Below are 24,948 nucleotides of genomic sequence, written 5' to 3'. Positions count from 1 at the left end.
GCAACATGGAGAAACCCCGTCTCTACTAAAAGTACAAAAATTAGCCAGGCATGGCGGTGCACATCTGTAGTCCCAGCAACTTGGGAGTCAGCCTGATTCTCAGGGTGAATCACTTGTCAGGGAGGTCAAGGCTGCAGTGAGTCATGGTGGTGTCACTGTACTTCAGCCTGGGTGACAGAGTGAGACCCTGTCTCAAAACAAAAGAAGAAGAGGCCGGGTACAGTGGCTCATGCCTGTTATCCTAGCACTTCGGAGGCTGAGAAGGGAGGATCCTGTGAGCCCAGGAGTTCAAGACCAGCTTGGGCAACATAGTGAGACCCTGTTTCTACCAAAAAAAAAAAAAAAAATTAGCCAGGTGTGGTGGCGCATTTCCTGTTGTCCCAGCTATGGCAGGAGGATTGGTTGAGCCTGGAAGTTCAAGGCTGCAGTGAGCCATGATAGTGCCACTGCACTCCAGCCTAGGCAACAGAGCAAGACCTGTCTCAACAACAACAATGACAAAGAATCATAACTGAAAACATTGGCCCACGTTCTAACTGTATAACTTTATCAGTGGCTGGAGCCGAGCAGCACAGGCCCTCAGCAGAGAAGGTGAGTCCTCCTGCCCACATCCTCCCCGCAGAGCCCACATCCCTCATATTATCTGCAGGAGTTTGCAGCCCCTGCTCTACAGGCACGGATTCACATGATCTTCATACAACATCTCCATGAAGGAGAGTGGGGGTTATTATCAAGCCCATTTACCAGTGAGGGATCTGAAGTTCAGAGAAATTAAATGACTCACAAAAGACACCACTGTTGGTGTCTTTTTTTTTTTTTTTTTTTTTTTAAGACAGAGTATCACTCTGTCGCCTACGCTGGAGTACAGTGGCATGATCTCAGCTCACTGCAACCTCCACCTCCTGAGTTCAAGTGATTCTTCCGTCTCAGCCTCCAGAGCAGCTGGGATTACAGGCACCTGCCACCATACCTGGCTAATTTTTGTATTTTTAGTTCAGACGGGGTTTCACCATGTTGGCCAGGCTGGTCTTGAACTGCTGACCTCAGGTGATCCACCTGCTTCAGCCTCCCAAAGTGCTGGAATTACAGGCGTGAGCCACCGTGCCCAGCCTGCTGGTGTCTTTTGACTCCAAATCCCAGCTCCACCCCACACTCTGCTTCTGTTTTCACCACGAACTCATTCTGAAAGTAAGAGGTCAGTTCCACCAGCCGTGGCCCCAGGAAGGACACCCGCACCCTGGTCCTCTTACTTGGATGCTACCAGGACAGCCTCTTGTTTTTCCATCTGCAGGCTGGCGTGGTTCTGCAAGCCCCAGCGCAGGACAGTGAAGCACAACGGGAAGAAGACGCAACCCCCTGCGAATAGCAGGGCCATGCCTGCCTGCAGCCAAGAAGGCAGAAAAAGACGGCCATGAGAACACCTCAACACAACACCCTCAGACCCCCCGGCAGCCTTCTTCACCCCCAATGAGGCAAGGCCCAAGAGACCCATCCATCTGTGGCCATCCAAAGCCACCAGGCAAACCTCTTCTCTAAGCTCTTTTGCATCCTTATTACTCTTTTAATATTCATCATCCGGGGCAATTTGACATCCTAATTATCCTAATTTTTTGTTTTACACACCCAATTTAGACAATTTCTTTTCTTCTTCTTCTTCTTTGTTTTTTTTTTTGAGATGCAGTCTTGCTCTTGTTACCCAGGCTGGAGTGTGGTGGCATGATCTTGGCTCACTGCAACCTCCACCTCCTGGGTTCAAGCAATTCTCGTGTCTCAGGCTCCTGAGTAGATGGGATTACAGGTGCCCGCCACCGTGCCCGGCTAATATTTGTGTTTTTAAGAGAGACAGGACTTTACTATGTTGGTCAGGATGATCTCGAATTCCTGACCTTAAGTGATCTGCCTGCCTTGGCCTCCCAAAGTGCTGAGATTACAGGCATGAGCCACTGCACCCAGCCCCTCCTACTCTTAAACTCCACCCTTTTCCATCTTCTGCATGCCCCCCCCCGCCGCCCACCTTATGTCACCTCTCCCTTCTCCCCAGGCCTCACCTCTAAGGGACAGGTTGGAAGACAGAAAGGAAGGTTGATGTTTCTCCTCAGCACCGAAAACTTGGAAAAAGGAAGGGAGGGGGTTGTCAAGATAGTTGGAACTTTAAAATGACATTCCTTGAAAAAACAAAATAAAGCCAAAGCGATTGTTGTTCCATTAAAAAAGAAAACAAAAGAAATAACAGGCGCAAGGCTGAAACTACATATATTTACATAGATATCATTTTTGTTTAGAAAGACCTCCCCTCCCATCTACTCTGGGGAGCAGAGGTTTGGGGCAGGCACAGGCAGGATGAAGGGAATCAGGCCCTGTCATCCTGCCTTCCTGAAGTGGCTTCCAAGGGACCTTCTTGGGACAAAAGGAAGGTGTCAAACTGCAAAGGCACGAGGCTACTCTGCAGAGGCAGTTGGGGAGGGCAGGAGTATGCTCTCCCGTTGGTGGACTGGCTAGAAGATGCCATCCTCCCATTGGCCAGCCAGTTGATACATGTGCCCTATCATTTGCTTCCTATGGGGGCTGGGGGGCGGTTCCAGCAAGCCTTGCCTAGAATTGGCCAGTTAGAATCCATTGGTGACTTGATGGACAGCTACGTTTCAGGGACGTGTACAAAGAAGGAAAAGGAGGGAGGGGGAAATCAGAGCAGCTGCACAGCCCGGTGTGGTGGCTCACGCCTGTAATCCCAGCACTTCGGGAGGCCAAGGTGGGTGGATCATCTGAGGTCAGGAGTTCAAGACCATGCTGGCCAACATGGGGAACCCCGTCTCTAATAAAAATACAAAAATTAACCAGGCGTGATGGCGGGTACCTGTAATCCCAGCTACTCGGGAGACTGAGGCAGGAGAATCACTTGAATCCGGGAGGCAGAGGTTGCAGTGAGCCGAGATCTCCTCACTGCACTCCAGCCTGGGCGACAGAGAGAGACTCTGTTTCAAAAAAAACAAAAACAAACAACAACAACAACAAAAAAAAAACACCAGCAGGTGCGGTGGCTCAGGCCTGAAATCCCAGCACTTCGGGAGGCCGAGGCGGGCAGATCACGAAGTCAGGAGATCGAGACCATCCTGGCTAACACGGTGAAACCCCGTCTCTACTAAAAATACAAAAAATTAGCCGGGCGTGGTGGCGGGCATCTGTAGTCCCAGCTACTGGGAAGGCTGAGGCAGGAGAATGGCGTGAACCCAGGAGGCGGAGCTTGCAGTGAGCCGAGATCCCGCCACTGCACTCCAGCCTGGGGCGACAGAGCGAGATTGTGTCTCAAAAATAATAATAATAAAATAGTCCAGTGCAATGACACATACCTGTGGTCCCAGGTACTTGAAAGGATGAAGCGAAAGAATGGAAAGAATTGCTTGAGCCCAGGAGTTCAAGGCTGTAATGAGCTATGATCATACCACTGCACTCCATCCTGGGCAACAGAGCAAGACCCTGCCCCCCGAAAAAAGCAGTCCTAAGTAGTTATTGTAGGCAGTGTAGGATAAAAGGTAAAGAAGGTCATTTCGGCCGGGCGCGGTGGCTCACGCCTGTAATCCCAGCACTTTGGGAGGCCAAGGTGGGTGGATCACGAGGTCAGGAGTTTGAGACCAGCCTGACCAACATAGTGAAACCCCATCTCTACTAAAAATAGTGGCGCACACCTGTAATCCCAGCTACTCAGGAGGCTGAGGCAGGAGAGTTGCTTGAATCCAGGAGGCAGAGGTTGCAGTGAGCCAAGATTGTACCACTGCACTCTAGTCTGAGCAACAGAGCGAGACTCTGTCTCAAAAACAAAAAAAAGAAAGAAAAAGAAGGCCATTTCTACCGTGGAAGTACATGGACTTCAAATTCAGAGTCCACAGATAATCAAAGAAACATTTCATTTCCCTATTGCTGAAATAAAGAAACAAATAAAGAAACACACTGAATGGCTCTGTTTACATCAAATTCAGAAAAGCAAAACATCTATCATGAAAAATCAGAACAGTGTTTAACTTGGGGAAGATATTGACTGGGAGGAGACCCCAGGGAACCTTCTGAAGTGTTGGAAATGCCCTTATATTGATCACCAGTGTATACATATGTAAACGTTCTCGAGGCATCCTCTTAAAATGTGTGCCCCTAAAGTGAAGCTGCAGTTTTTAAAATGCTAAATTTAGGCTCTTCCTTTCTCTGAATGATCGTGGGCAAAGCCTTTATGAGCCTCAATTTCTTCATCTGTGATGTTGGGTTAATAATAGTGTCAGATCATTAAATGCTGCTTATACTACAGGTATAAGCATTGATCTACATTTTCAGTCTCTAAAATTAAAAAAAAAAAAGTCCAGTGTGGTGGTGCACACCTGTAGTACCAGCACTTTGGGAGGCCAAGGCAGGAGGATCACTTGAGGACAGGAGGCTGAGGCTGCAGTGAGCTTTGATCATGAGACTGCACTCCAGCCTTGGGCCACAGAGTGCAACTCCGTCTCTAAAAAAATTAATTAAAAATATCAAGTCATGGCCGGGCGCGGTGGCTCAAGCCTGTAATCCTAGCACTTTGGGAGGCGATCACAAGGTCAGGAGATCAAGACCATCCTGGCTAACACGGTAAAATCCCATCTCTACTAAAAAATACAAAAAATTAGCCGGGCGAGGTGGCAGGCGCCCGTAGTCCCAGGTACTCGGGAGGCTGAGGCAGGAGAATGGCGGAAACCCGGGAGGCGGAGCTTGCAGTGAGCTGAGATCCGGCCACTGCACTCCAGCCTGGGCAACAGAGCGAGACTCCGTTTCAAAAAAAAAAAAAAAAAAATCAAGTCATTTATCCAAAGCAACCTTGTGGGTAGGGATTATTACTGTACCTCTATTTTACAGATCAGAAAACAGAGGCACAGAGAGGTTTGGTACCTTGTCCAAGGTTAAACAGTCAGGAAGTGAATAAAAATGTTTAAATCATATTTTCTGAATTTGTTTGTCTGTATAATGTTAAGCAGATATAGAAAACATAAACTCATTTTCCTAAGGAACTGAAAGGCTTTTTTTTTTTTTTTTCCTGAGACGGAGTTTCGCTCTTGTTGCCCAGGCTGGCCTGCGATGGCGTGAACTTGGCTCACCGCAACCTCCGCCTCCCAGGTTCAAGTGATTCTCCTGCCTCAGCCTCCCAAGTACCTGGGATTACAGGCATGTGCCACCACACCCGGCTAATTTTGCATTTTTAGTAGAGACGGGGTTTCTCCATGTTGGTCAGGCTGGTCTCGAACTCCCGACCTCAGGTGATCCGCCCACCTCGGCCTCCCAAAGTGCTGGGATTATAGGCGTGAGCCACCGTGCCCGGCCCAAAGGCTTTTTTTTAAAAAGGGGGGAAAAATCACCACTGAATACAATTTAGACATCCTCATTCATATTTTCAGAACTTATCCTTCTCCTCTTCCTCCTTCTTCCTCTTATTCTTTTTTTTTTTTTTAGATGGAGGTTCGCTCTTGTTATCCAGGCTGGAGTGCAATGGCACAATCTCAGCTCACCGCAACCTTTGCCTTCCAGGTTCAAGCAATTCTCCTGCCTTAGCCTCCCGAGTAGCTGGGATTACAGCCATGTGCCACCACACCCGGCTAATTTTGTATTTTTAGTAGAGATGGGGTTTCTCCATGTTGGTCAGCTGTCTTGAACTCCTGACCTCAGGTGATCTGCCCACCTCGGCCTCCCAAAGTGCTGGGATTACAGGCGTGAGCCACTGCGCCAGGCTTCTTCCTCTTATTCTTTTGAGACAAGGTCTCACTCTGTTGTCCAGGCTGGAATGCAATGGCGTGATACTACCTCATTGCAGACTCAAACTTCTGGACTCAAGCAATGCTCCTCAGCCTCTGCCTCAGCCTCCAAAGTAGCTGGGACTACAGGTGTGCACACCACACTCAGCTAATTTTTGTATTTAAAAAAAAAATTAGCTATGTTCTATGGAAAGGAATCTTTTTACTTTCTATAGAGATGGGGTCTTGCTATGTTGCCCAGGCTGGTCTTGAACTCCTGACCTCAAGCAATCCCCCTGCCTTGGCCTCCTAAAGTGCTGGGATTACAGGCATGAGCCACCATGCTCGGCCAGTGTTTGCTTCTTTAGCTACTTTATTTTCTTCCCTCTGGATGGGCCTCTGAAAATTAAAACTTAAACCAAGAGCGGCTAGGCATGGTGGCTCATGACTGTGATCCCAGCACTTTGGGAGGCGAAGCGGGGGGGGGGGGGGTGGATCAACTGAGGTCAGGAGTTCGAGACCAGCCTGGCCAACATGGCGAAACCCCATCCCTACTAAAAATACAAAAATTAGCCAGGTGTAGTGGTGCATGTCTGTAATCCCAGTTACTCAGGAGGCTGAGGCGGGAGAATCGCTTGAAACCAGTAGGCGGAGGTTGCAGTGATCCGAGATGGTGCCACTGCACTCCAGCCTGGGCAACAGAGCGAGACTTTCTCTCAAAAACAAAAACAAAAACAAAACACACAAACAAAAAAAAAAACAACGAAAAGATCCTGAGCTGGGATCTGAAACCGGGCAGCCTGCCCTGCTATTTTCCCAGCTCCTGCATAGCTCATTGTGAGGACTAAATCGTGCCTATGCATAGAAGCTACAGTACTTTACACGGTAGCCGGTAGCCAGCTACTGTCATTACAAGTCAGCTACTGTCATTCTCAGCACCAACCGCATGCCAGGCACCGGGCTGAAACACTTTATATACATGCTCCCATTTAATCATCTATGCCACCTTACAAATAACTTCCCCATTTTACTGCTGAGAAATCTGAGTCTGAGAAAAGTTGAATGACATGCTTCAGACCATACAGTACATGACAAACTCAGTCAATGTGACTGCTGCCTTCCAAGTCTGATGAAAAGGAGATGAAGAGAGGGGAAGGCGGGAGGGGAGGAGAGAAGATGGGAGAAGGAAAAAGGGGAAGAGAACAGATGAGAGGAGGAGAGGCAAAAGGAGTGAGGAGGAGTAGCACTCCTCCAGGGTTATTTTCTTTTCCTTTTTTTTTTTTTATTTATTTTTATTTATTTTTATTTAAGACAAGGTCTCACTCTGTTGCCCAGACTGGAGTACAGTGACACAATCACAGCTCACTGCAGCCTCCACCTCCCGGATCAAGTGATCCTTCTACCTCAGCCTCCTGAGTAGCTGGGACAACAGGCGTGCGCCACCACACCTGGCTAATTTGGGGAGGTTTTTTTTTTTTTTTCTAGAGATGGGGTCTTGCTATGTTGCCTAGGCTGGTCTTCAACTCCTGGGCTCAAGCGATCTTCCTGCTTCAGTCTCCCAAAGTGCTGGGATTACAGGCATGAGCCACTGTGTGTGACCAGGGATGGTCATTTTCCTCTGCACCTGTGCTTACCCTGGACAAGAAAATGTAGAAGGGAGGAAAGTTTCCAGGCCATGAGCTGGTTAGAGTCAGGCCCGAGTCTCACTGGAATCTGGACTCTCTCCTACATTTCTTCCTTTCCTTGTAGATTTCTTCTTGTTTAGGGCAAAACAGTCCAAGGCTGCACAGGCTTGTCTGAGAGAGAAAATATGAGAGGAGAAAATTGTGGTTTTGAGCAATGGCTTTAAATTTTTTTCAAATAGTGACCCACAAGGGATATCTTTTATTTTGTTTCTTTATGTATTTATGTGTTTATTTGTTTATTTTTGAGACAGCATCTCAATCTGTTGCCCAGGCTGGAGTGCAGTGGCACGATCTCGGCTCCCTGCAACCTCTGCCTCCTGGGTAAGTGATTATCCTACCTCAGCCTCCCGAGTAGCTGGAATTACAGGCACATGCCACCATGCCCGGCTAATTTCTGTATTCTTAGTAGAGACACCATATTGGCCAGGCTGGTCTGAACTCCTGACCTCAAGTGAGCCGCTCGCCTCAGCCTCCCAAAGTGTTGGGATTACAGAGGTGAGCCACTGCACCCAGCCGAGATATCTTTTATTTTGTGACCGCAGTTCACGTACCCACATGTTGAATGGAAAACCTTTGCACAACACATTCTGACTCATTATATGCAGTGCCCTGTGGAATTTTCTACATCATTTTTCCAGGAAATACTGATCATGACCCATTAAGCCAATTTCACTGCCCACTAGTGGCTAAACAAGCAAAGCGAGAGAAACCTTGGTTTGGAGAGCAGCGTTTCCCAACTTTTCTTTCATTATTGTTCCCCTGAGGAGCCCTTTTCAGACTTTTTGTTCTAATCGCTGCCTATCATGAAAGTTTAATAACACAGATATACTGTATGTCTATTCACGCATATCTTTTCCATATTAAAAAGAGTAAGCTTTTTTTGTCCCCTTGGGGGCGATATTATCCCAGTTGAGAAGGCATCATTGTCCTAATGCTCATTTTCTGAGCCACCTTTATTTATGTATTTATTCACTTATTTACTTATTTATTTTATTTTTTTATTTTTTTCAGATGGCGCTTTACTCTTTTGCACAGGCTGGTGTGCAGTGGCACGATCTTGGCTCACTGCAATCTCTGCCCCCCAGGTTCAAGCGATTCTCCTGCCTCAGCCTCCCAAGTAGCTGGGATTATAGGTGCCCGTCACCACACCCAGCTAATTTTTGTATTTTTAGTACAGATAGGGTTTCACCATGTTGGCTAGGCTGGTCTCAAACTCTTGACCTCAAGCGATCCACCCGCTTTGGCCTCCCAAAGTGTTGGAATTACAGGCATGAACCACTGTGCCCAGCCTCTGACCCGCCTTTATACACACCAATCCCAACATCCAATGAGATAGGATTAGTCCCATTTTGCAGGTGATTAAGTGGAAGTTGAGAGATTATATTAATTACTGAAGATTGAAATGGCTGGCAATTAGACTGGGAATCCAGAAACTTACCAAGATCCTAACTCAGCCTCTAGCTTCTCCAAACCTTTGTTTCCCCATGTAAAGAAAACCCTCGGCCGGGCGCGGTGGCTCACGCCTGTAATCCCAGCACTTTGGGAGGCCAAGGCGGGCGGATCACAAGGTCAGGAGACCGAGACCACGGTGAAATCCCGTCTCTACTAAAAATACAAAAAATTAGCCGGGCACGGTTGTGGGTGCCTGTAGTCCCAGCTACTCGGGAGGCTGAGGCAGGAGAATGGCGTGAACCCGGGAGGCGGAGCTTGCAGTGAGCCGAGATCGCGCCACTGCACTCCAGCCTGGGCTGGGCGACAGAGCGAGACTCCGTCTCAAAAAAAAAAAAAAAAAAAGAAAACCCTCAGTTATGGTCAGTTATGGTTTTTTGTTATTGTTGTTGTTTATCTCTATTTGACCTAATAAGAGCAAACATTAAGCCAGGCACAGTGGCTCATGTCTGGAATCTCAACACTTTGGGAGGCTGAGGTGGGTGGATCATGAGGTCAGGAGTTTGAGATCAGCCTGACCAACATGGTGAAACCCTTTCTCTACTAAAAAATACAAAAAAAAAAAAAAAAAAAAAACTAGCCGGGAGACGTGGCGGGTGCCTGTAGTCCCAGCTACTCGGGAGGCTAAGGCAGGAGAATGGTGTAAACCCGGAGGTGGAGGTTGCAGTGAGCTGAGATCCAGCCACTCACTCCAGCCCGGGCGACAGAGCAAGACTCCGTCTCAAAAAAAATAAATAAATTAGCTGGGCACGGTGGCATGCGCCTGTAATCCCAGCTACTTGGGAGGCTGAGGCAGGAGAATTCTTTGAAACTGAAAGGCGGAGGTTGCAGTGAGCCGAGATCAGGCCACTGCGCTCCAGCCTGGTGACAGAGTAAAACTCTCTCTCCAAAAGGAAAAAAAAAAAGCAAACATTTATAGAGCATTTACTAAATATCCGGCAGCAATCTAAGCCCTTTACATATATTAACTAATACAATCTCCACAATAATCTTAAGACGGACATACTGGGATTTTTGTTTTGTTTTGATTTTTGAGACGGGTCTCTCATTTTGTCTCCCTTGATGGAGTACACTGGCATCATTAGTTCACTGTAACTCAAACTCCTGTGCTCAGGGGATCCTCCTGCCTCAGCCTCCCAAGTGGCTGGGACTACAGGCTCTCAGACTCATCACTGCCAGCTTATTTTTAAAATTTTTTCTACAGATGGGGGTCTCGATTTGTTGCCTAGGTTGGTCTCAAACTCCTGGCCTCAAGCATTCTCCTACGTTGGCCTCCCAAAGTGCTGGGATTATAGGCACAAGTCACTGTGTCAGGTGAGACACACTCTCAGTCACTGTTCAGAGGAGGAAATTGAGGCACAGAGAGGTTGTGTGACTTGCTCAAGGTCATGCAGGTAGAAAGTGGCACAAGTAGGGATTTGAACCAAGTCATGTGATTTTCAGAGCACTGGCTGTGGGTTTTTTTTTTTTTTTTTTGTCATCATGTATTATTTTTTGAGATGGGGTTGTCACTCCGTTGTCCAGGCTGGAAAGCAGTGGTGCCATCTCAGCTCCCTGCAACCTCTGTTTGCCAGGTTCAAACGATCCTCCTGCCTCAGCCTCCCGAGTAGCCTCCCAAGTAGCGTGGCTGGGACCACAGGCACGCCACCATCATGCATGGCTAATTTTTTGTATTTTTGGTGGAGACAGGGTTTCGCCATGTTGCTCATGCTTGTCTCAAACTCCTGAGCTCCATCCAGCAATACGCCTGATCCTCCCACCTTGGCCTCCAAAAGTGCTGGGATTACAGGCATGAGCCACCATGGTTAGCATGACCTAACCATGTCCTTTTTTTTTTTTTTTTTTTAACTCTGTCTGCCAGGCTAAAGTGCAGTAGTGCAATCTCAGCTCACTGCAGCCTCCGCCTCCCAGGTTCAAGCAATTCTCCTGCCTCAGCCTCTCGAGTAGCTGGGATTACAGGTGTGTGCCACCACACCTGGCTAATTTTTATATTTTTAGTGGAGACGGGGTTTCACCATGTTGGCCAGGGTGGTCTCGAACTCCTGACCTCAAGTGATCTGCCTGCCTCGCCTCCCAGAGTGCTAGGATTACAGGCATGAGCCACTGTGCTAAACTAACCATGTACTTTATTTTCTTTCATTTGAGACGAAGTTTCGCTCTTGTTGCCCAGTCTGGAGGGCAATGGTGCTATCTTGGCTCACTGCAACCTCCGCCTCCTGGGTTCAAGCGATTCTCCTGCCTCAGCCTTCCGAGTAGCTGGGATTACAGGTGCCCGCCACCACACACTTGGCTAATTGTTTGTATTTTTTTAGTAAAGACAGGGTTTCATCATGTTGCCCAGGCTCGTCTCAAACTCCTGACCTCAGGTGATCTGCGTGCCTTGGCCTCCCGGAAGTGCGGGGATTACAGGAGAGAGCGACTGCCGCTACCATGTACTTCAAAAGGAAACTTTTTATCACTCTGGAAAATAGAAAACCAGTACCACCTGTGATAAACAGAAGGTAACAAAAAATACAAAAATGAAAACACATTTTAAAACATTCTAGCTAGATACTATCGGCAGCTGCTCATTCTGAACTCAAGGCTGGCTCTCTCCTTGTTAAAAAAAGAAAGATCAGGTCCGGCACAGTGGCTCATGTCTGTAATCCCAGCACTCTGGGAGGCTGAGGGGGGCAGATAAACTAAGGTCGAGGGTTCGAGACCAGCCTGGCCAATATGGTGAAACCCCATCTCCACTAAAAATATAAAAATTAACCAGGCATGGTGGCGTGTACCTGTAGTCCCAGCTACTTGGGAGGTCGAGTCAGAAGAATCAGTTCAACCCAGGAGGTGGAGATTGCAGTGAGCCGAGATTGCCCCATTGTATTCCAGCCTGGGTGACAAAGCAAGACTCCATCTCAAAAAAAAAAAGAAGAAAGAACAAAAAGATAAGCATAGATAGGTGTTAAAGGATTTCTGGCAGCAAATTGAGACTTTCTCCTGCAGTAATCAGAAATGCTGAAAGGGAATTGGAAAGAGAAAGAGAGTAGCTTGTTCAGGGTGTGTGTGTGTGGTGTGTGTGTGGTGGGGTGTGTGGGGGTGGTTGTATGGGGTGTGTGTGTGGTGTGTGTGTGGTGTGTTTGTGTGGTGTGTGTGTGCTGTGTGTGTGGGGTGTTTGTGTGGTGTGTGTGTGCTGTGTGTGGTGTGTGTGTGGTGGGGTGTGTGTGGGTGGGTGTATGGGTGTGTGTGTGTGTGTGTGGTGTGTTTGTGTGGTGTGTGGTGTGTGTGGTGGGGTGTGTGGGGGTGGGTGTATGGGGTGTGTGTGTGCTGTGTGTGTGGTGTGTGGTGTGTGTGTGCTGTGTGTGGTGTGTGTGTGCTATGTGTGTGGTGTGTGGTGTGTGTGTGCTGTGTGTGGTGTGTGTGTGGTGTGTGTGTGGTGGGGTGTGTGGGGGTGGGTGTATGGTGTGTGTGTGTGTGGTGCATGTGGTGTATGTGTGGTGTGTTTGTGTGGTGTGTGTGGTGTGTGTGGTGCGTGTGGCGTGTGGTGTGTGTGGTGTTTGTGTGGTGTGTGTGGTGTTTGTGTGGTGTGTGTGGTGTGTGTGGTGTGTGTGTGTGGTGTGTGTGTGGTGTATGTGTGGTGTGTGTGTGTGTGTGGTGTGTGTGTGTGGTGTTTGTGTGTGGTGTGGTGCATGTGTGGTGTGTGTGTGTGGTATGTGTATGGTGTGTGTGTATTTGTGTGTGTGGTGTGTGTGTTTGTGTGAGTGTTGATGTATGTGGTGTGTGTGTGAGGTGCGTGTATGTATTTGTGTGTGTTGTTTGTGTGGTGTGTGTGGTGTGTGAGTGTTGGTGTGTGTGGTGTCTGTGATGTGTGGTGCATGTGTGGTGTGTGTGTATTTGTGTGTGGTGTGTGTTTGGTATGTGTATGGTGTGTGTTGGTGTGTGTGGTGTGCGTGTTTTTTGTGTGGCGTGTGTGTATTTTTGTGTGTGTTGTGTGTGTTTGAGGTGTGTGTGTTGGTGTGGTATGTGTGTTTGTGTGAGGTGTGTATTTGTGTGTATGGTGTGTTTGTTGGTGTGTGTGGTGCGTGTGTGTTTGTGTGTGGTGTGTGTGCTATGTGGGTGTGTGTGGTGTGTGTGTGGTGTGTGTGGTGTGTGTGTGGTGTGTGTGTGGTGTGTGTGGTGTGTGTGTGGTGTGTGTGTGGTGTGTGTGGTGTGTGTGTGGTGTGTGTGGTGTGTGTGTGGTGTGTGTGTGGTGTGTGTGTGGTGGGGTGTGTGGGGGTGGGTGTATGGGGTGTGTGTGGAGTGGGGGTGTGTGTGGTGTGTTTGTGTGTGTGGTGTGTGTGGTGTGTGTGTGGTGGGGTGTGTGGGGGTGGGTGTATGGGGGGTGTGTGTGGTGTGTGATGTGTGTGTGGTGTGTGTATTGGTGTGTGTGGTGTGTGTGTGGTGCGTGTGTGTTTGTGTGTGGTGTGTGTGGTGTGTGGGTTTGTGTGGTGTGTGGGGTGTGTGTGGTGTGTGTGTGGTATGTGTGTGTTTGTGTGTGGTGTGTGGGTTTGTGTGGTGTGTGGGGTGTGTGTGTGGTGTGTGTGGTGTGTGGTGTGTGTGGTGTGTGTGTGGGGTGTGTGTGTGGTGGGGTGTGGGGGTGGGTGTATGAGGTGTGTGTGTCGTGTTTGTGTGTGGTGTGTGTTGGTGTGTGTGGTGTGTGTGTGGTGCGTGTGTGTTTGTGTGTGGTGTGTGGGGTGTGTGTGTGGTGTGTGTGGTGTGTGTGTGGTGGGGTGTGTGGGGGTGTGTGTATGGGGTGTGTGTGTGGTGTGTGGTGTGTGGTGTGTTTGTGTGGGGTGTGTGGTGTGTTTGTGTAGGATGTGTGTGGTGTGTGGTGTTGTGTGTGTTGGTGTGTGTGGTGCGTGTGTGGTGCGTGTGTGTTTGTGTGTGGTGTGTGGGTGTGTGTGGTGTGTGTGGTGTGTGTGTGGTGTGTGGGTGTGTGTGGTGTGTGTGGTGTGTGGGTGTGTGTGGTGTGTGTGTGGTGTGTGGGGTGTGTGTGTGCGTGGTGTGTGTGCGTGGTGTGTGTGTGTGGTGTGTGTGGGGGGGTGGGGTGTGTGTGGTGTGTGTGTGCATGTGTGTGTGGTGTGTGTGTGGTGGGGTGTGTGGGGGTGGGTGTATGGGGTGTGTGTGTAGTGTGTTTGTGTGTGTGGTGTATGTGTGTGGTGTGTGTGTGGTGTGTGTGGTGTGTGTGTGCGTGGTGTGTGTGTGTGTGGTGTCTGTGGTGTGTGTGTGTGTGGTGTGTGTGGTGGGGTGTGTGTGTGGTGTGTGTGGTGTGTGTGTGTGTGGTGTGTGTGTGGTGGAGTGTGTGGGGGTGGGTGTATGGGGGGTGTGTGTGGTGTGTTTGTGTGTGGTGTGTGTGGTGTGTGTGTGGTGGGGTATGTGGGGGTGGGTGTATGGGGTGTGTGTGGTGTGTCTATGTGGTGTGTGGGGTGTGTGTGTGTGGTGGAGTGTGTGGGGGTGGGTGTATGGGGTGTATGTGTGGTGTTTGTGTGTGTTGTGTGTGGTGTGTGTGATGTGTGTGTGCATAGTGTGTGTGGTGTGTGGGGTGTGTGTGTGGTAGGGTGTGTGGGGGTGGGTGTATGGGGTGTGTGTGTGGTGTGTGGGGTGTGTGTGTGGTGGGGTGTGTGGGAGTGGGTGTATGGGGTGTGTGTGTGGTGTTTGTGTGTGGTGTGTGGTGTGTGTGTGTGGTGTGTGTGTGTAGTGTGTGGTGTGTGTGTGGTGGAGTGTGTGGGGTGTATGTGTGGTGTTTGTGTGTGGTGTGTGTGTGCGTAGTGTGTGTGTGGTGTGTGTGTGGTGGGGTGTGTGGGCGTGGGTGTATGGGGTATGTGTGTGGTGTGTATGGTGTGTGTGTGGTGTGTGTGGTGTGTGTGTGGTGGGGTGTGTGGGGGTGGGTGTATGGGGTGTGTGTGTGGTGTTTGTGTGTGGTGTGTGGTGTGTGTGGTGTGTGGTGTGTGGTGTGTGTGTGGCATGTGTGTGGTGGGGTGTGTGGGGGTGGGTGTATGGGGTGTATGTGTGGTGTTTGTGTGTGTGTGGTGTGTGTGTATTTGCGTGTGGTGTGTTTGGTGTGTGTATGGTGTGTGAGTGTTGGTGTGTGTGGTGTGTGTGTGTGAGCTGTGTGTGTATTTGTGTGTGTGGTGTGTGTGTGGTGTGTGTATGGTGTGTGTGTTGGTGTGTGTGGGGTGTGTGTGGTATGTGTATGGTGTGTATTTGTGTGTGGTGTGTTTGTGTGGTGTGTGTATGGTGTGTGAGTGTTGGGGTGTGTGTGAGCTGTGTGTGTATTTGTGTGTGTGGTGTGTGTGGTGTGTGAGTGTTGCTGTGTGTATGTGTGTTTGTGTGAGGTGTATTTGTGTGTGGTGTGTGTGATGTGTGTGGTGTGTGTTGGTGTGTGGTGTGTATGGGGTATGTGTTTGTGTGGTGCATGTGTGGTGTGTATTTGTGTATGGTGTGTGTTTGTGTGGTATGTGTATGATGTGTTTGTTGGTGTGTGTGGTGTGTGTGGTGTGTGGTGTGTGTGTTTATGTGGTGTGTGTATGGTGTGTTTGTGTGGTGTGTGTATGGTGTGTGAGCGTTGGTGTGTGTGGTGTGTGTGGTGTATGGTGTGTGTGTGTGTTGGTGTGTGTGGTGTGCATGTTTGTGTGAGGTGTGTGTGTATTTGTGTGTGTGGTGTATGTGTTTGTGTGGTGTGTGTATGGTGTGTGTGTTGGTGTGTGTGTGGTGTGTGTGTTTGGGTGAGGTGTGTGTGAATTTGTGTGTGTGGTGTATGTGTTTGTGTGGTATGTGTATGGTGTGTGTGTGGGTCTGTGTGGTGTATGTGTTTGTGTGGTATGTGTATGGTGTGTGTGTGTTGGTGTGTGTGTGGTGTGTGTGTTTGCGTGTGGTATGTGTGTTTGTGTGTGTGTTTTCTTGCTGCCATGCCACCCAAAAAAACCCAAGATGGGATGCACCCCACCCTCTGAACCCTTGTTGGGTGGTCAATGGGTGTTCAGGACATCCCAGCCCAGGAAGGGAGACACACCAGCCTGTCCTGGTCTGGGTGTGCAGCCAGAAAGCACTGGGCCAGCCTGGGCAACACAGTGAGACCTCCTCTCTACAAAAAGTCAAAAAAATTAGCTGGGTGTGGTGCTGTGTGCCTATAGTCCTAGCTACTTAGGAGGCTGAGGTGAGAGGATCGCTTGAGCTAGGGAGGTGGAGGCCACAGTGAGCCATGATCACGCCACCGCACTCCAGCCTGGGTGACAGAGGGAGACCCTGTCTCAAAAACAAAACAAAAACAAACAAAACAGAAAGCATTAGGCAGTCCACGCGTGGAGCAGCAGTGCAGGGCAGGGGTATAGGAGGGCCCATCCAGGCCTCTGTGACTTTAGCCACCGTCTTTCCTTCCCCTAGCCTGTCTCCCCAGGCGAGTCTCACCCCCACGCAGTCCTCAGAGACCCGCCACCCAATTTACCCTTGGCTTGAGTTTACCGTTCTCTGTTCTTCCAGGCTCTGCTGCCCACAGGCTATTTCACTCATCCTCTCCACCGGGTTCCTTGCGGAGGTGTGCAGGTGTGATATCATCGAAGGCTGTGAATAAGTAAACAATAAGCGGCCAGAAGTGGCCTGTTTCCCACGTGATACCCAGGGAAGGGTCCGATTCCCCCCGCCTGGGCTCTGGGGTGAGACCTGGCTGGGGTGCCAGACCATTTATTATTTAGTACTTTTACTTACCTGTCCCAGGTTAGGGACTGTCCCAGGCAATGCCAGTCCCACCCTCTATCTGCACACCAGAAAAAGCTGAGGGCACAGCAGATGAGTTGCAGCCAGACAGCTAAGGGTCCAATCCCTTTCTTCTCACATCGACTGGCTGTTGAGACATTGGCCAAATTTCACAACCTCTCTGAGCTTCCACTGAGCACACACCAAGTCCCATTGCCAGGCCTAAGTCCTGCTTCTGCCAGTCACTAGCCTGGCGTTCTTGTGCAAGGGATTCAACCCCTCTGAGCCTTGGGCGCCTCATCTATGAAACAGCAGCACCTCTCATTAATCAAAATGAGATCCGTGTAAAGCACAGTTGCTATACACATATGTATTGTGATATTCATTAATAGTCATTAAAAATTTATGTATTTAGAGATGAGATCCCTCTCTGTCATCCAGGCTGGAGTGCAGTGTCATGATCATGGCTCCCTGTAGCCTTGAACTCCCGGATTCAACTGATCCTCCCTCTTCAGCCTCCTAAGTAGCTGGGATTGCAGGCGTGAGCACCAAACCTGGCCTGTTGTATCATTTATCTATCTGTCTATCCATCTGTCTGTCTATCCATCTGTCTATCGATCGATCAATCACAATCTCGGCTCATTGCAACCTCCGCCCCCAGGGGTCAAGTAATCTTCCCACCTCAGCCTCCTGAGTAGCTGGGGCTACAGGCATGTGCCACCATGCCTGGCTAATTTTTGCTTTTTGGTTTTGGTTTTTTGTTTGTTTGTTTGTTTTTGAGACAGAGTCTTGCTCTGTCACCCAGGCTGGAGTCCAGTGGTAAAATCTCAGCTCACTGAAACCTCTGCCTCCCAGGTTCAAGCAATTCTCCTGCCTCAGCTTCCTGAGTATCTGGGATTGCAGATACGTGTCACCACGCTTGGCTAATTTGTGTATTTTTACTAGAGACAGGGTTTTACCATGTTGGCCAGGCTGGTCACAAACTCCTGACCTCAAGTGATCCACCTGCCTTGGCCTCCCAAAGTGCTGGGATTACAGGTGAGAGCCACCACACCCAGCCTAATTTTGTATTTTTTGTAGAGACTGGGTTTCACCATGTTGGCCAGGCTGGTCTCAAACTACTGACCTCAGGTGATCCACCCACCTCGGCCTCCCAAAATGCAGGGATTACAGGTGTGAGCCACCATGCATGGCCTATAATTTTTTGTTTGTTTGTTTGTTTGGGTTTTTTTTTTGTTTTTTGTTTTTTTTTTTGAGACAGTGTCTCACTGTGTTGCTCAGGCTGGAGTGGAGTGGTGCAATCATAGCTCACTGTAGTCTCAAACTCTTGGGCTCGGGCCTGGCACGGTGGCTCACGCCTGTAATCCCAGACCTTTGGGAGGCCGAGATGGGTGGATTACCTGAGGTCAGAAATTCAAGACCAGCCTGGTCAACATGGTGACCACTAAATATACAAAAATTAGCCAGGCGTGGTGTCAGGTGCCTGTAATCCCAGCTACTCAGGAGGCTGAGGCAGGAGAATCGCTTGAACCCAGGAGGCAGAGGTTGCAGTGAGGTGAGATCGCACGACTGCACTCCAGCTCGGGCAACAAGAGTGAAACTGTGTCTCCAAAAGAAAAGAAAAAAAAAAAAAAAACCACCACCACCACCACCAACAAACAACCAAAAAACTCCTGGGCTCAAGAGATTCTCCCACCTCAGCTTCCCAAGTAGTTGGGCCATAAATGCACACAAAAATTAGACAGCATGCCTGGCTAATTTTTCTTATTTTTTTGTAGAGATGGGGTTCACTATATTTCTGAGGCTGGTGTTGAACTCCTGGGCTCAACTGATCCTTCCACGTCAGCTTCCCAAAGTGCTGGGGGATTGCAGGCATGAACCACTGCACCTGGCTATATATTTTAATGAGCCTTCGTTCTATGCCATGTACTTTGCATACATTTTCTCAAATAATCACAGGAAGCCCTGCCAGTCCCTGAGGGTCATCCCCACTTTCCACATGAGGACAACTGAGGCTCAGTGAGGTCAGTTGACTTGGCCAGGGTTGCACAGATACACTGTGGCAGAACTAGAATTCAAATCCAGATCTTTCCTGGTTCTAAAGGCTTTTATTTTTTTCTCGCCCAGGCTGCAGTTCAGTGACTCCATCTCAGCTCACTGCACCCTCTGCCCTCTACCTCCCGAGTTTGAGAGATTCTCCTGCCTCAGCCTCCAGAGTAGCTGAGATTATAGGCACGTACCACCATGCCCAGCTATTTTTTATTTGTTTGTTTGTTTTTGTTTTTGTTTTGTATTTTTAGTAGAGACGGGGTTTCACCATGTTCGCCAGGATCGTCTCGATCTCCTCGCCTCGTGATCCACCAGCCTCGGCCTCCCAGTGTTGGGATTACAGGCGTGAGCCACCGCGCCCCGCCTTTGTTTTTTTTTTTTTTTAGAGGCAGAGTCTCTCTCTGTCACCCAGGGGGGAGTGCAGTGGTGCGATCTCGGCTCACTGCAACCTTTGCTTTGTGGGTTCCAGCAATTCTCCTGTCTCAGCCTCCCAAGTAGCTGGGATTATAGGTACCCACCACCATGCCCAGCTAATTTTTGTATTTTTAGTAGAGATGGGGTTTTGCTATGCTGGCCAAGCTGATCTCAAACTCCTGACCTCAGGTGATCCACCTGCCTTGGCCTCCCAAAGTGCTGGGATTACAGGCGTGAGACACTGCACCCGGCCTAAAGGTTTGTTTCATTTTGTTTCCAACTGGGCCATTATTTCCAACCTACAAAATGGAAGTAATTGTTTCTGCCACTCATGCCTCCTGTAAGGATTAAGTAAGATAAAGTCTATTGACACCAGCTCTAGCTCGGCAGAGCTTCATTCCCCCAGGGTAATTACCTAAACACAAACCTTTCATTTTCATACTAAGGAGGCTGCTGAACCTCTTCTTAATCTCTGGGAGATGATATCATTGGATGTCCATTGGAGGCAGCTGAAATTATTAGATCAGAATCAGAACTGCCAGGTCCCTTCCCATGCCCAAGCCCACTGAAGCTTCTTTCATCTTCTGGGATTCTCTGCATCTCTGATCTCCCACCCACCCCACCATGATTGGAAGTATACAGTCCTGTCTGCCTTTTCCCAGGGGAAATGCGGAACTACATATGATACTATCTGACCTCTCCAGCTTCCAACTTCAAGGAGAGGAGACCTTGTGGTTACCTGGCTATTGTGAAGTCAGTTTCTCTCTGCCCCCAGCAAATGGTGTGATGTGGATAGAAGTGGGGCCTTGGCACAGCCAGGCACCGTGGCTCACACCTGTAATCCCAGCACTTTGGGAGGCCGACGTGGAAAAATCACGAGGTTAGGAGTTTGAGACTAGCCTGGCCAACATGGTGAAACCCTGTCTCTACTAAAAATACAAAAATTAGCTGGGCATGGTGGCGTGTGTCTGTAATCACAGCTACTCGGGAGGCTGATATAGGAGAATTACTCAACTTGGCAGGCGGAGGTTGCAGTGAGCTGAGATCACGCCACCGTACTCTAGTGTGGGCAGCAGAGCAAGACTCCATCTCAAAAAAAAAAAAAAAAAGAAAGAAAGAAAGAAATGGGGCCTTGGCAAAGTGGGGTATATACATCATCTCTTGTCTTGGCTTGCCTGGCAACACAGGCCTGGGGCACTGCCCATACTCCTGCATAATGTATGAGCCCATGGTAGGAACAAAACACCAGCACCAGCGGGTCTGGGCACTGCAGGCCACGGACGTGTCCAGGAGCCTTGCCAAGGCTGACGTCTCTCTGTTGGCAGAATATGCAGAATATGTGTTCCTGGAGGCCTTTTCTAGGGCTGAGGTGGGAACTGGCCTCATCTTGGTCCTCAGGATTCCATCAGACAATAAGACAGCCCAAGGCCTGTGACAGCCCAAGGCCTGTTACAAGCGTGAACAGTGGTTCACACTTGTTATCCCAGCACTTCAGGAGGCTGAGGCAGGAGGATCGCCTGAGCCCAAGAGTTCAAGAACAGCCCGAGCAATATAGTGAGACCTCGTCTCTACAAAAAATTTAAAAATTAGCTGGGTGTGGTAGCATGCACCTGTAGTCTCACCTATTTGGGAGACTGAGGTGGAAGGATCCCTTGAGCCAGGAGGTCGAAGCTGTTGTGGTGAGCCATGATTATGCCATTGCATTCCAGCCTGGGCTACCGAGTGAGACTCTGTCTCAAAAAAAAAAAAAAACCAAAAAACAGAAGACAGCCTAAGAAGGCAATCTTCTTTAGGATCAATAATGGTGACATTAAAGACAGCTAGATTTCTGTTTTCTGGGCTTGAAATGCCCTCTGAAACGCCAGGGGTAGCCAAGAGGGTGGCTGAGACCATCTCAGTATGGTTGACAGTGGGAGGGAAGATTTGGGATCCAGGGACACAGCCCCTGGCGATTTCCGTGGCCGCCTCATGGTGTAGGAAACCTCGGGGGCAGCAGCTGTGGTGAGGTATGTTGGAGTGGAGAATGTGGACAAAAATAGGTATATGGTGGCATTGTTTTTAGGGGAAAATGCCAGGATTCAGCCATCGTGTAGGAAGTTGGAGGCCTCCATGGAGAGGGGTGCTTGTGTGAGCATGCATGTGTGGGTGTGTGCAAGTGTGTGTGTGTGATCTAAAAAGGTTAGGAATGAAACGGGGAGGGCTGAGTGCCTTGAAAGTCAAGGGAATTAGGACATGTGGAAATCAATGCTTCATTCGTGGATAGTGTTTGGTTTCAATTCATTCAGAGAATCAGTGAGTATCGGCTGAGTGCAGTGGCTCTGGCCTGTAATACCAGCAACTTGGGAGGCCAAGGTGGGAGGATCATTTGAGGCAGGAGTTGGGAGACCAGCCTAGTCAACATAGCGAGACCCCATGTCTACTTTTTTAAAAGAAAAAAAATAGGCCGGGTGCAGTGGCTCACGCCTGTAATCCCAGCACTTTGGGAGGCCAAGGCGGGCGGATCACCTAAGGTCGGGAGTTCGAGCAGCCTGACCAACATGGAGAAACCCCATCTCTACTAAAAATACAAAATTAGCTGGGCATGGTGGCACATGCCTGTAATCCCAGCTACTCCAGAGGCTGAGGCAGGCAGAAGAATTTCTTGAATCCGGGAGGCGGAGGTTGCAGTGAGCCGAGATCGCACCACTGCACTCCAGCCTGGGCGACAAGAGCAAAGCTTCGTCTCAAAAAAAAAAAGAAAAGAAAAAAGAAAGAAAGAAAGAAAGAAAGAAAAAGAACCAGTGAATATTCACCAAGGCTCCCAGGGCTAGGCCAAGCACTAGAGCTCAGGATAAGGAGATGACTCAGACCAGGCCCCAGACACTTGCAGTCTAATTGTGGAGCCAGACACGGAAGTGAGGAATTCAAGTATCTTGTGAGAAGTGCTAGAACAATAGTATCTGTATGATGCTCTGGGAATTCACAGCCCAAAGCAGCCACCTCTGCCTGAGGTTGGTAGGGAGGCCTCACAGAGGCGAAACTGAGCACATGCTTGAGGGATGAGGAAGAGGTTTGAGGGGAAGACAGAGGGTGTCCCAAGCAGAGGGATCAGCATCTGCAAAGCTGTGGAAATGTGAGACCCTACACACTGGTTCAGGAAGCTTCAGCAAATCCTATTGAAAGAACCAATGGGAAGTCAGGCATGGTGGCTCATGCCTGTAATCTCAGCTACCTGGGAGGCTGAGGCTAGAGGATCGCTTGAGCCCAGGAGTTCAAGACCAGCCTGAGCAACAAAGCAAGACCACATCTCTAAAAATTCAGAAAAAAAAGGCTGGGCATGGTGGCTCATGCCAGTAATCCCAGCACTTTGGGAGGCCAAGGCAGGCGGGATTGCCTGAGGTTAAGAGTTCGAGACTAGCCTGGCCAACATGGTGAAACCCTGTCTCTACTAAAAACACAAAAATTAGGTGTGTGTGGTGGCAGTTGCCTGTAATCTCAGCTACTCAGGAGGCTGAGGCAGGAGAATCACTTGAACCCGGGAGGCAGAGGTTGTAGTGAGCCAAGATCGCACCATTGCACTCCAGCCTGGGAGACAAGAGCGAAACTCCATCTCAAAAAATAAAAATAAAAAATAAATCAGAAAAAAAGAACCAAGGGGGTACAAAATTTAATTTGTTTACATATATTTAATACCTGATCTCCCTCCTCTGGTAAAATGTCAGCAACATGAGGGCAGGAAGTTTGCCTTATTCTCTGCTAGATACTACAGCAGTGCCTGTTACCCACTGAATATGTTGTGAATGAATAAAAGGAAGGTAGGCAGGGCACACAGTGGATGGTGTTGACAGTCTGCTAAAGCATTTGGGCTTTCTCCTGGAGTAAGTGGGAAGCCTTTGGAAGTTTTAAAGTGGAAAAGAAGCAAGATTTGATGTGGGTGGTAGGAAATCACTTTGATAGTGATGTGAAGGCTGTCAAAATGGAGTAAAAATGGAGCAGTGGGAGCAGATTGAAAAAAATATTGATAATTCCACACAATTAACAAGTAGCTTTGGTGGGGCATGGTGGCTCACACCTGTAATCTTAGCACTTTGGGAGGCTGAGGATGGAGGATTGCTTGAGGCCAGGAGTCCAAGATGGCCTGGGCAACATAGTGAGACCTCCTCTACAAAAAATGTAAAAAAAAAAAAAAAAAAAAAATTAGCCAGGCACAGTGGCACGCATCTGTGGTCCTAGCTACTTGAGAGGCTGAGGAAGGAGGCTCACTTAAGGCCAGGAGTTTGAGACCAGCCTGGGCAACATAGCACAACACCGTCACTACTTTTTTATTTTTAGTTTTTAGTTTTTTGTTTTTTGTTTTTTTTGAGACGGAGTCTCGCTCTGTCGCCCAGGCTGGAGTGCAGTGGCCGGATCTCAGCTCACTGCAAGCTCCGCCTCCTGGGTTCACGCCATTCTCCTGCCTCAGCCTCCCGAGTAGCTGGGACTACAGGCGCCCGCCACCTCGCCCGGCTAGTTTTTTGTATTTTTTTTAGTAGAGACGGGGTTTCACCATGTTAGCCAGGATGGTCTCGATCTCCTGACCTCGTGATCCGCCCGTCTCGGCCTCCCAAAGTGCTGGGATTACAGGCTTGAGCCACTGCGCCCGGCCTATTTTTAGTTTTTATTTATATATTTTTTGAGACAAAGTCTCACTCTGTCGCCCAGGCTGGAGTACAGTGGCACGATCTTAGCTCACTGCAGCCTCCGCTTCTCGTGTTCAAGCAATTCTCCTGCCTCAGCCTCCCAAGTAGTGGGGACTACAGACGCCCGCCACCACAACCGGCTAATTTTTGTATTTTTTTACTAGAGACAGGGTTTTGCCATGTTGGCCAGGCGGGTCTCGAACGCCAGACCTCGGGTGATCTGCTTCCAAAGTGCTAGGATTACAGGTGTGAGACACTGTGCCCGGCATTCAAGGCTACTTTTTTTTTTTTTGAGACGGAGACTCGCTTTGTTGCTCAGGCTGGAGTGCAGTGGTAGATCTCGGCTCACTGAAAGCTCAGCCTCCCGGATTCACACCATTCTCCAGCCTCAGCCTCCCAAGTAGCTGGGACTACAGGTGCCCGCCCCCACGCCCGGCTTTTTTTTTTTTTTTTTTTTGTATTTTTAGTAGAGACGGGGTTTCACCGTGTTAGCCAGATTGGTCTCAATCTCCTGACCTCGTGATCTACCAGCCTTGGCCTCCCAAAGTATTGGAATTACAGGCGTGAGCCACCGCACCCGGCCCAAAGCTACATTTTAAAAAATAAAAATAGGCTGGGTGCGGTGGCTCACGCCTGTAATCCCACCACTTTGGGAGGCCGAAGCGGGCAGATCACCTGAGGTCAGGAGTTCGAGACCAGCCTGGTCAACATTGCGAAATCCCGTCTTTACTAAAAATACAAAAATTAGCCGGGTGTGGTGGTGCGCGCCTGTAATCCCAGCTACTCGGGAGGCTGAGGCAGGCGAATCGCTTGAACCCGGGAGGCGGAGGTTGCAGTGAGCCGAAATCGCACCACTGCACTGCAGTCTGGGCGACAGAGCGAGACTCGGTCTCAAAAATAAATAAATAAATAAAAATAAAATATAAAAAGTAGCTTTGATTTTTACAATATCCCCGAGCAGCAGGCTTTTCTCCCTTTTGCAGATGCGCAATGGCTTGGCCGGAGATACATCCAAGTCTTCGGTGTAGCCTGGGGGTTCGATCCTCCTGTGGCGCCCCACAACCCGGTGCCTCCTCCAACGTCCAGCATCTGATGAGGATCCGACCTAGGCTGGCGGTGGCGGGATTCGCTCTTCCCCTTGGGTCCCCTCGAAAAAGCCCCTAGGGCCGCAGCGGCGCAAAGCTGGTATCAGCGGAAGCTCAGGCGGGAGGCGGGAGGCGCGAAGCGGGAGGCGCGAGGCGG

The 24,948-nt window shown here is 49.4% G+C and overlaps 1 protein-coding gene across 3 annotated transcripts in view; it reads right to left on the bottom strand.

Moving 5' to 3' along the window:
- Nucleotides 1-24,925, bottom strand: part of TLCD3B (TLC domain containing 3B) — a 34,936-nt gene extending 10,011 nt beyond the window's left edge. The window contains exons 1-7 of one of the 3 annotated variants that reach the window (XM_077983824.1): nucleotides 24,653-24,925; nucleotides 16,598-16,733; nucleotides 16,355-16,453; nucleotides 7,376-7,537; nucleotides 2,855-2,952; nucleotides 2,049-2,108; nucleotides 1,251-1,381 (exon numbers count right to left, since the gene is read on the bottom strand). In XM_077983824.1, coding sequence (XP_077839950.1) covers nucleotides 1,251-1,375 — 125 coding nt within the window. In that variant the 5' untranslated portion in view covers nucleotides 1,376-1,381; nucleotides 2,049-2,108; nucleotides 2,855-2,952; ... (2 more) ...; nucleotides 16,598-16,733; nucleotides 24,653-24,925. Of the gene's footprint in view, nucleotides 1-1,250; nucleotides 1,382-2,048; nucleotides 2,425-2,854; nucleotides 2,953-7,375; nucleotides 7,538-16,354; nucleotides 16,454-16,597; nucleotides 16,734-24,652 lie in introns of those variants that run through there. The other 2 variants (XM_077983823.1, XM_015139856.3) reach the window with 2 other exon arrangements.
- Between the last annotated feature and the right edge of the window lie 23 nt (nucleotides 24,926-24,948).

This window comes from Macaca mulatta, chromosome 20 (genome assembly GCF_049350105.2).
Source record: "Macaca mulatta isolate MMU2019108-1 chromosome 20, T2T-MMU8v2.0, whole genome shotgun sequence".
NCBI lineage: Eukaryota > Metazoa > Chordata > Mammalia > Primates > Cercopithecidae > Macaca > Macaca mulatta.
The sequence above is the reverse complement of the archived record's forward strand: the minus strand, read 5'-3'. Positions and strand labels throughout refer to the sequence as shown.